This window comes from Etheostoma spectabile, chromosome 23 (genome assembly GCF_008692095.1).
Source record: "Etheostoma spectabile isolate EspeVRDwgs_2016 chromosome 23, UIUC_Espe_1.0, whole genome shotgun sequence".
Taxonomy (NCBI): domain Eukaryota; kingdom Metazoa; phylum Chordata; class Actinopteri; order Perciformes; family Percidae; genus Etheostoma; species Etheostoma spectabile.
The window spans coordinates 2,415,861-2,426,401 of NC_045755.1; the positions used below are offsets into that span (position 1 = coordinate 2,415,861).

General features: G+C 39.9%; 1 protein-coding gene across 1 annotated transcript in view; it reads right to left on the reverse strand.

The window, feature by feature from the left end:
* Positions 1-1,356: 1,356 nt before the first annotated feature.
* LOC116673417 (NXPE family member 3) overlaps positions 1,357-10,541 on the reverse strand; it is an 11,384-nt gene continuing 2,199 nt past the window's right edge. Inside the window, exons 2-7 of the mRNA XM_032505754.1 lie at positions 8,436-8,589; positions 6,478-6,918; positions 5,585-5,880; positions 4,158-4,228; positions 2,144-2,347; positions 1,357-2,067 (exon numbers count right to left, since the gene is read on the reverse strand). Coding sequence (XP_032361645.1) covers positions 1,514-2,067; positions 2,144-2,347; positions 4,158-4,228; positions 5,585-5,880; positions 6,478-6,918; positions 8,436-8,549 — 1,680 coding nt within the window. The 5' untranslated portion in view covers positions 8,550-8,589 and the 3' untranslated portion in view covers positions 1,357-1,513. The remainder of the gene's footprint in view (positions 2,068-2,143; positions 2,348-4,157; positions 4,229-5,584; positions 5,881-6,477; positions 6,919-8,435; positions 8,590-10,541) is intronic.

Here is a 10,541-nt window from a genome sequence, read left to right on the forward strand (position 1 = left end):
TACGAAGCCATCACCGGCAGTTAGCATCCCATTGACTGCCATTCATTTTGACAGCGAATAACTTTACATCTGAAGCGTTTCAAGAATCTATTTGTCCGTTGTTTATTTCTAAAGAAACACAACAATGTATAAAAGGCTCCATTACCTTGTATCTCAAGTTAGGACTCCATAGCAGACGTTTTTGTAAAAATAGGCTAACAATTGTGTCATAACCACGCAACTTGCTGTCGCATAGTCAACAAATCACCGTATTGTCAGGAGAAGCACACAGACAGTTTGTACTTACATCAGCTGTTTAGGTTTAATTACTAATGTTAATAGCATGTTAATTAGCAGTAATTAGCCTGTGTTCATGGTACCTCCTAACGTACCTACGCTCTCCGTCTCTGCTGACTGAGATTTCTCTTGGCACAGCTACCAGAAGATTTACAAATTTCAGAAACGTTGCCCCGTCACATCAATGTCGTCAAGCTCAGTTTGAGGCTGTGGAATAACGCCCAGCCATCACCGGAAAAGTGCTTCTAATATCTTTCACTGGTCTCCATCCAGAACAACGGGATCTGTTGGTCCATTTCTTTAACTGTCTATGTTATATCCACATTACTGATGATTATTTATCGAAAATGTGATTGTGAAAATATTTTGTGAAAGCACCAATAATCAACACTGCAATATCGTTGTGGTTTTAATATCGAGGTATTTGGTCAAAAATATTGATATTGCTACTCTGAAGTGACTTTTAAGACGAGCTTGAAAGTAGCGCCGAAAATTTTTCGTTTACAGTTGCTAAGCAACCAGGAGTAGGCTAGGCACGCCCAAGAGCGCCCATCAAGCGAGTGCGTGTTGCTCTCTTTTGTAAGGCCTCCTGTGCCTGAACTGTGCTCTCTCTTTTGTACCTCAGACTATCAGACAGCACAACAAGCACTTTAAACATACTATTTTAAAAGTTTTGTACTGTATTTATGTCTTGTATGGGATTGTATAGTGCATTTATTGTATTGTTTTTATGCTCTAGTTTATGTGGGCATAGATGTTATTAAGGCTTCTTAAAAAGCGAATCATCTTGCAGTTTTATCCTCCATTGACTGATTATAGAATGGACAAAAAAAACTCTCGCCATGCCGGATAACAACAGTATCTCCTGTATGAACCATCTCGGAGTCATTTTGAGACAAATTTACATGTTTTTTATTAAACTTACTGGAACCTTGATTGACAGCCGCAACCATTGTAAGTAAACCAGGCAACCAAAGAAGACATCAGGAAGTCTCTGTGCCGAGCAAAGAAATACTCCATTTGCTTTTGTTTCCTGCATTTCTTGAAATGCTGCTTGACAATCCCAACACATGGGGATCACCCATCACCCACAGATCACAACAACAGTTATCTCATTGCGCTTTTCATTAAAAAGCAGGTCTAGACCGTACTCTGTAATGTTATTTACAAAAACCCAACAATTGTACAGCATGTGTTAATTGTGATCATTCAACAGTGGTTATTTGTAATACTGCATCTAGCCACCATTTTTAGGGCATATGTAAGACAAGAGAAGGTCCATCATAGTCTTAATAATTGGAGGTTGTGGGTGGAGGCTGTGCGGCAAGTGGTGGGCAAGAACCATCTCCCAGGCATCGATCAGATGAACGTTCAGCCCTTTAAACACGGCTCTGAGCACCTTATCACGCTGCAGCGAGTACCAGTCGCTGTTGGTTATCGTCTCATAAAGCATTAAGGCTTTGGGGTTGGCGGTCCGGATGACAACCAGTGTGCCGGGGGCCCTGTCCAGCAGCCGCACCACCGCCCTGCGGATGCTCTGCAGCCGCCGGATATAGACCTCCATGGGAAAAGTGCTGAAATGAGACCAGATGCCGAAAACTACGACAGTACTGGTGCCTCCGGTTAAGCCATCAATTTCATTGGCAATGTAGCGAAGCTCGCTGGTTGGGATGCTGGGAAAACGGATAGGAGGCCCGTGGCAGCGGAACGTCACCAAGACGTTGTTTCCATAGTCCAAGGCCATGAAAGGTCCAACTTGCTTCAGGCTGTGCAGGTTAAATTCTTTAAGATCTAAAAGTGTTACAGAAGGAACAGATTCAGCTGCAGTGTCAACAAAATCAGCCAGAAATCTATGTGAATCAGCTACCTGGCAGTGCTGCGTTGAGGTATTCAAACCACTGCCTGATGGTGGAGTCTCCATACATGTGGACCCCCTTGCCTTTCAGACACTCACTAATGGCGGAGTTGTTAAATTGGCGAACTGTGTGGCCACCTAGTGCTCGCCACACACCCTGGTAGTAATAGCCAGAAGGGCCAGAATTCTCACTGCTGCTCTTCACCTGTGATTGGCCTGGGAGGAAGTTAAAGGATAAAGGTGAGTTTTTTATTATTGACAATTCCACTGAAAGACCAAAACCAAAGTAGAAAGTGATTGTATGAGCATTTATTGACACTCCTTATTCCTATGAGACTGATCGGTCATTCTGGTCTTTGCCGATTTATACTACATTTCCATATACGCGTTGTTTTCACGGATGGGATTACCCAGCTTCCCAGCATTGCACGCTAGTGGGCTTGCCACCAGTTTCTCTTCAATGACCACTAACAAGAAAAGAAAACAGGCTACACCCTCGTACTTAATATTTGATTAATTAATTACTTAACATTTAATATTTAAACAGTTGCACTTTTTTTTATTCCCATTTTGTACATACTCAAGTATTTGTTCTTATATTTTATTCCTATTATTATTTCATGTATATTGTATGTATGTACATTGTATCCTAGTATTTCATTTATATTTATATTCAGTACTGTGTGACTGATTTTGCTGCTGTAACCATAATTTCCCATTTATTTAGATCAATATCTATCTATCTATCTATCTATCTATCTATCTATCTATCTATCTATCTATCTATCTATCTGTCTATCTATCTATCCATCTATCTACATCCATGATGGCTGCAGGTGATTCGACGAATGCACCACATGGGGCTGTCTACTCACGGATTTCAAAACAGACCATAATGGCAGCACGTTCGGAATACAACCTTTTATTTTACGGAAATAGTTCCCCGAAACGTGTTTGTGAAAACGTTTTAAGTCTTAATTTCATATTTTCAGATCATTTCTGCAACTTATTTACTAGCAGTTATAATTCTATTCAATGACAAGCAAAGAAAACGGGCTACACCCTCCTACAACTAATTCAGTTGAATCATGTGGGGCTGTCTGCACCCAGATTTAAAAAACACACCAACATGGCGGCTCATTTAGAAACTTTCTTATTTTACAAACATAGTTCACGGAAATGTCTTTCTGAAAACATCTTATGCGAGAAATAAGCTATGAAGTTGGTGAAAGGTTGTCTTAAACGATTTTTTGTTTTTGAGAGGCGGCGAGTCAAACTGGATGTCCCCGATTTGCACAAAGAAACCCAGATTAAACTTTATGCAAATGAAGAGCAGGCAATTTGCCACCCTGCTCCTCTAAAGTCCCTGCGATGGAACCAGAATGCATTGCACAGCTGTTACCATAGAAATTAATGGGAAGCTTTGAAATTACGCTGACAATGGACACAAATACTTAGATTAATTAGTAATTTTTAATGCTTTTTCATGCTGAATGACTTTGTTTCCAAGAACTTATGAGTACATATCTGCTTGGCCAATCAGAAGATTTAAAGTGGTGCATTTGCATGATCATCTGTAGAGAATTACTTTTAGAGATATGTTGGAAAATGAACCGGATTAGTCCAAAAGAACCCTCTACAGGAAAAATGTGACACTTTTTCCACATTTTACCTTTACTTTGTCTGTAGCACATTCTTTAGTAATGGCAGTGTAAAAATTAGGGGTGGGAATCACAAGACGCTTCCCAATAAGATATCATCACAATACAATATTATTGCGATTTTAAACATAATGCAATACTCTGGGATATATTGCAATTTATTACCTTTTTTCCAACTTCTAATTTTTCCCACTTTCCAGTTTGTTCTTATTACTTCAATTTTACTGCTGGGATTGTCAAGCAGGCAAACTGACCAGCAGTTATATAATAAAAGATCAATATTTGGCGCCTGTGTATCGATTGCTACGGAAAATATTGCAATACTATGCTGTATCGATTTCCCCCCACCCATGGTAAAAATGTACCTTTCTTTTTTGGCAAAACGGTGACATTGGCTGGTCCTAAAGCCTGTAGGTGGACTTTCAAATTGACACCACTGTAGAAGAGAAAACAATAATAATATATCTTTTGTACACACACTACAACATTAACATACAGGCGAGAAAGTAAGACAAACATTTAAAATCATGTCCTGAAGGTAAAACTTAAAGTTAATCTATCATTAGACAAAAGTACATTTTGTGAATTTTGTGCACTTACAATAGGTTCAAAAACGTTGTGTAATGTGTCACTTGCAGTGAGGAATCCACAGATAATGATCACCTGACTTTGCAGTTCCTCTCAGCTTTAAAGAGTGTTGTAGCCAGTGTTGGGGAGTAACGGAATACATGTACCGGCGTTACGTATTCAGAATACAAATTATGAGTGTTTGTATTCCGTTACATTTACAATTTAAATAGGTGGTATTTAGAATACAGTTACATTTTCGAATTTGGGCATGTACCATAAAAGGGTAAATTAATATTAGTGGTCCCCTAATACTGTATCTGAAGTCTCTTTTATATACCCCTTAGTGGTCCCCTAATACTGTATCTGAAGTCTCTTTAATATAGACCTTAGTGGTCCCCTAATACTGTGTCTGAAGTCTCTTTTATATGGACCTTAGCGGTCCCCTAATACTGTATCTGAAGTCTCTTTTATATAGACCTTAGTGGTCCCATAATACTATATCTGAAGTCTCTTTTATATAGGCCCTAGTGGTCCCCTAATACTGTATCTGAAGTCTCTTTTATATAGACCTTAGCGGTCCCCTAATACTGTATCTGAAGTCTCTTTTATATAGACCTTAGTGGTCCCATAATACTTTATCCGAAGTCTCTTTTATATAGACCTTAGTTGTACCCTAATACTCTATCTGAAGTCTCTTTTATATAGACCTTAGTGTTCCCCTAATACTGTATCTGAAGTCTCTTCTATATAGACCTTAGTGGTCCCCTAATACTGCATCTGAAGTGTCTTTCCCAAAATTCAGCCTTGGTGCAGAATTACAGCCACTAGAGCCATTCCTCATAAGGGGCAAGATTCCCGATTGGCCCGCCTGAGCTTTTGTTTTCTCAAAGGCAGAGCAGGATACTCAGGGCTCGGTTTACACCTATCACCATCTCTAACCACTGGGGGACCATAGGCAGGCTGGGGGAACTTATAATAATGTTAAAAAAGCTCACAAAGTGAAATTTTCATGCCATGGAATCTTCAATGTTTCTCAAAAGACAAATCGGAAATAAGATGTAAACATTGACAATGACCCATAAATGAATAACTATTCTTAATGAAAGTCAACTATCATGATTCAGACTGATTAGTTTGATTTGTCCTTTAAAACGTAAAAGAGCTTTAGATTTAATCTTAAGTGCCGGTAATCACAAACTTCAGAGCCTCTCTGCTCCCTCACCTTTGAAAGAGCTTCTCCTCGTTGGCCCTGAGGTTTTGTTTGTAGTTGTTCATTGCGTGGTTGATCCTAGCATCACAGCTCAGCTTCTTTGGTTTGTAGCAGAACCAAGGCTCGCCTGTACTGAGGTCAGTGTAGTTGCACAGCGGCTGCTTTGTTGGACGTAGGCAGACGTTACAGATGGTAGTTTCAGAGATTGAGCCAGAGCGGAAGAGGCTCTGGAAGTAAATCCTGTCAGGCTGTTCACTGGTCAGCCTGTCCAGCACCGTGACAGCTTCACTGGAGTGAACCAGCGTCACCTGATTCAATAAAGAGTTTTACTAAAAATCTACTATTGGTGGTTAGAAATGAGACCCTGCTTTTGTCTACAAAAGGTCTCAGAATTTTAAGTGGAAAACTGACGTATTATAACAAACTATACATGTGCTGTGCTAGAATTTAAAGATAATACACAGTGGGAAACAACAACAACCATCCAGCTAGATGCTGAAAATGTCATGTTTTGGAGAAAATTTGCAACAACGCAGGCCTGCTTGGGTCTTTTGGTGGATGATTGTCAAGTTTTACAAAGAACATACTGTAGTTACATTTCCTCTCTAACTAAAACGCCTTGGGACCGATTGGTGGGATTGCTGTGGACAAAGTACACACAGCGATACACTGGTGAGCATACAGCTAATTTATACAGCTTGGTGTTCAACAGTTAACCCTCCCAAGCTCTGCCCTTTTGTCCAAATATGGTCATTTCTGGCTCCAAAATACCAAATGGCAACCGGCAAAAACTCCTGACTTTAAAATGGCCGTCCGTTATTTTTACAGTACATATTTAAAGATAACATAAAGAATAAAGATTAAATATCCCTACAATATAACCTCATTTAAAATGATAGCATTACCTCAACCTGCGCATCTCCTTCCCAGAGTAAAGAGAATACAGCAGAGTAGATGCCATTCAGATGATCCACCACTTGCCCAACCACACCTGCACCAAGCTTAGGGTTGTGCAGTCGGGCAAGCAAGAAGTCACCTCCAGACTTCTTGGGACGGCCCTGGAAGTCAAAGATTTTGATCTTAACCTCCAGCTGATCCTCTATGTGCCACCGTTCGCCTCCCCTCCTTTGGAGAATGGTGAATGAGCTTTGAGCTGGATCGCTGGTCTTCTCCAGGGAAATAGGAGCTGGCAAAAGTGGAGTTTTAGGCCAAGCAACGGAGTCCAGTAGGAGGCGTTCCTCCAGAATGTCGTTAGAGGACAGTGGCTGGAAGGTGCAGAAGTCGCGATGAACATCAGGGTCAGTGGAAACTCTCAGGGTGATGATGGAGTTCACTTTATGTTGAATCTGGCAGGGGGCCGAGAGAGAGATGGTGACGAAGATGCATCCATCAAGTGCACTGAAAGAAAATTAACTAAATGAAGCAAAAGGGCCAAAAAGGATAACTTTTTTGTTCCAAAGCACACATTCTTTTTAATGGGGGGGGGTTGACAATAACTTTTGATCTGTTAGTTGCAGGAATGTCTGTCTTTCCCAAACTTTTCCTGTGGCACAAAAATCTTGAATTCAAATTCAAAGGTTTGTATGTGTGCATTCTAGGGGTGGAAACCTAGGGTCTGGTTTGACATGAAGGAGGAAGATTTTCATGGCTGAAAGATTTTGTCACATTCAAATAAGATTAAACCACACAGAGGTACGAAACATCAGTGACTCTCATGGTAAATGGACTGCATCCATATAGTGCTTATCTACCTTACAGGACAAAGCGCTTCACAATTTACCTCTAATTGGCCCAGTTACACACACACACACACACACACACACACACACACACTAATATGGAGCTGCCACGCAAGGCCTGCCCATCTGTTGTGCGGCTTGTGCTGTTAATTATATGTAGTCCTGACGCCTGACCCCCCCATACATTGTAAATTGCTGTTTTTGTTGTTGTTTGTACCACGTAAAACTGCAGTAATCCAGGGGTATTTCCCACCCGGTCCTCCTGGTACATGCAGAGACATTTTTGCTATGCAGCTACGTGTTCATTGGGTCCTGAGACACCAGCCCGAGCCTCCATTTCAACAACAAATGAAGGAAAAATAGCAATGTGTGTTATCCAAATTCGCGCCTATACGCAATGAGCAGCTGACGGGAGCTGGCTGCAGCAAGACTCAATCACCATGAACAGTTTTTAATGTTCTATCAGACTACTCGAGAGACTGCTCTGGAGACTTTGCTCAAATTTTGGGGACAATTAGGGCATGATTTGGGATTCGGGACAACTGCTTGGATTTCGGGACTGTCCCGAATTTTTTGGGACGTCTGGTCACCCTAAAGCGGACTGATGTTAAACATTTCAAATAGGGTCAATCCTTCAAACTGGGGATAGACTGATTTTCAGCCTGGCTCATTATCAGGCGTTTTCTTTGGCAGTTTTTTTTGCAGATTTTCTGTATCAGTCATTTATTTGCCTAATAACCAATGAAGTTAATTGATTAAGAAGTGCGCTACTTTGGCTCAGCTGCAGCTCTGTCTGTCCCTGTGCTTCGGTTTCACTCCCCACTAAGTCTGACTTAATGTCCAGCCCACAGCACTATCTGCCTATCTATTACTCTCTATTATGAAAGTTACTAACTTATTACAAAATTGCTTGAAGCATTTAAATAAAATTTTGTGTTGGAGTATGTTACATTCCAAAAATCTTAATTTTTGAAATGGATTTTCAGTTTCACTGTAAATGCATATTGGTTCTAAATATCAATAGTTTTTTTATTAACTTCTAATAATCGGTATCAGTCCTACAAACACAAAACAACATTGGTCAATCCCTACTTCCAACAGTCTCACTAGAACAAAGTTCTTACCACTAGAATGTTCACTTTATGTATAATATAAATGAAGACAGCCACAGCCAGAGAGAAAAAGATGGCGATGTACTCCCTTCTGATACAAGCTCTGGTATTCATGATGGTCTTCATCTAAGGCTGCAACATAGCACTGTGACCACTTCCTCTGGTACTGGATTTAAAAACAAAACACAAAAGGTTTAATGAATTTAAGAATGTTACATGCTGAAGCTCAATTTTAAAATCATCTTCATACGAATAGTCTGACATGTCCTGCTTTCAAATATTAGGACTAAACTAAATCTAGTCACCCAGGAAATTCATTTAATTGATCAGCCATTAACCGAGGCCACAACCAAAGATAGCAGCCTCTCTCTCTACCTTATTTTGCATTTTCTTGAGTTTTGAGGAAAGAGAGGCTTGGTCCAATGAAGATTAAAGCATCCATATAATGCTTATTTTCAGGTTCATTATTGTCTTTTGAGGTTGTACCAGAATAGGTTTCCATGGTTTAATTTTCTAATAACACCATATTTGTGTCGTACTGCACGTTGCTGCACATCCTGTTTTCACCTTGTGTTTTTAGGTCTTGTTGTTTCCAAGTTTGTCTGCGGGTGGAAGCACCAGAGACACAAAATAACACACCAAATCCTAGAAAAAGGGATTTTTTTTCATAATATGGGCACTTTAACAAAAAGATTTAATAACGAAATGACATGACCGGACAGTATTTTACGCTGCAGCGGACTGACAAGATGCTTCTCCCTTGTGGATTCACGTTTTACAGTCCCAAACATTTCACAGTTTCACAAATATATTACTTTGAAGTTGTGGGCGGTTCCTTGGATGAAAACCTTTTCCATTGGTCCGTCGTTGCCCAAAAGAGAAGGGCGTACATATTTATTGATGTATGCACCACATTGACTGCTGCTGTTAAACAGCGCTCTGGTCCATGTAAGGAAGAGGTCAGGGTGGATAGGTGGGTCATAAAACACAGTGCTTTCAAGCTGGGTTAGGGTTAGGGTTAGTCCCTATATCCATGACGGCTTACACTCATAGGCCCTTATTTATCATCTATCTGTCCAATCTGAGTTTTCTGTTGCATGACAAACAAGCAATAACTGTCCACATGTTCCACCACAACAAGTTCCTTCCAGAGTCTATTTTGCAGAGATTGTCGCAATTAGAATAATTTCATTATCAAAAATAGACAGAGACCACTGAAGTTATATAAAAGTTCATTTTTACTTGTAAACACAAGGAGACAGTTTCTACACTACAGAATAGTACAGAAAACGGGATAAGCTTATTTACACAAAGTGGATGTTGATACAAAGTCATAACAAAGTAGATGTTGTCATAATATGGTAATCTTATGCAAACAGTTTTAATAATAATCATAGAAAAAGTATTTAGCATAATCAAGTACAGTATGCATGATAATTTATGGTAAATGCTTTTTTATAGCCAAAGGTTTTTGTTATTATTCAGTGTGGCGATGTGCTGCAACAGCAGCAATAAGCGCAATGACTATTATTGCCCATACTTATTATTATTATTCCGCCAGATTTTTGTCCCACTACTAGTCCTGGAGCATTGCCAACACGCGCACACAAAATACATTGAAACGTGTGTAATGATTGGTAATTGAGATTTGCTGCGCGATTTTCATGAAATTGCAAAAAACGGCAAAAATGTTCTCATAGACTTTAATGGGAAATGTTTGGGAAATTCCTCAACATTGCTCAAAACGCCACTTCTTTGGGGCCATGCTGTGTCGCTATACTTTAACGTAGAAACATAATTAAAAGTTTAAACAGAAGACAAGACTTTGGCATTTATTGGGCTGAATGGGCATTCAGATATCAAGCACGGTTTCTTCAAAATCACAGTTTACGTATCGTCCCGTTTTCAGACCGATTCCGATTTTCCAATGTGTGTGTATGTGGCAGAATGTTGAGAGCTAGAGTGGAGGACAGACTGGGGAGATTAAAAAAAAATCATTTTGGTTCTGTCTCTAGAACTTGCTCCCATGCCAACAATTCTAACCTGTCGTGGGCAATTCATACATCAAAACGTAGGTATTCTTGTCTCATGTATGCGATATGAATTATACTTTTTGCT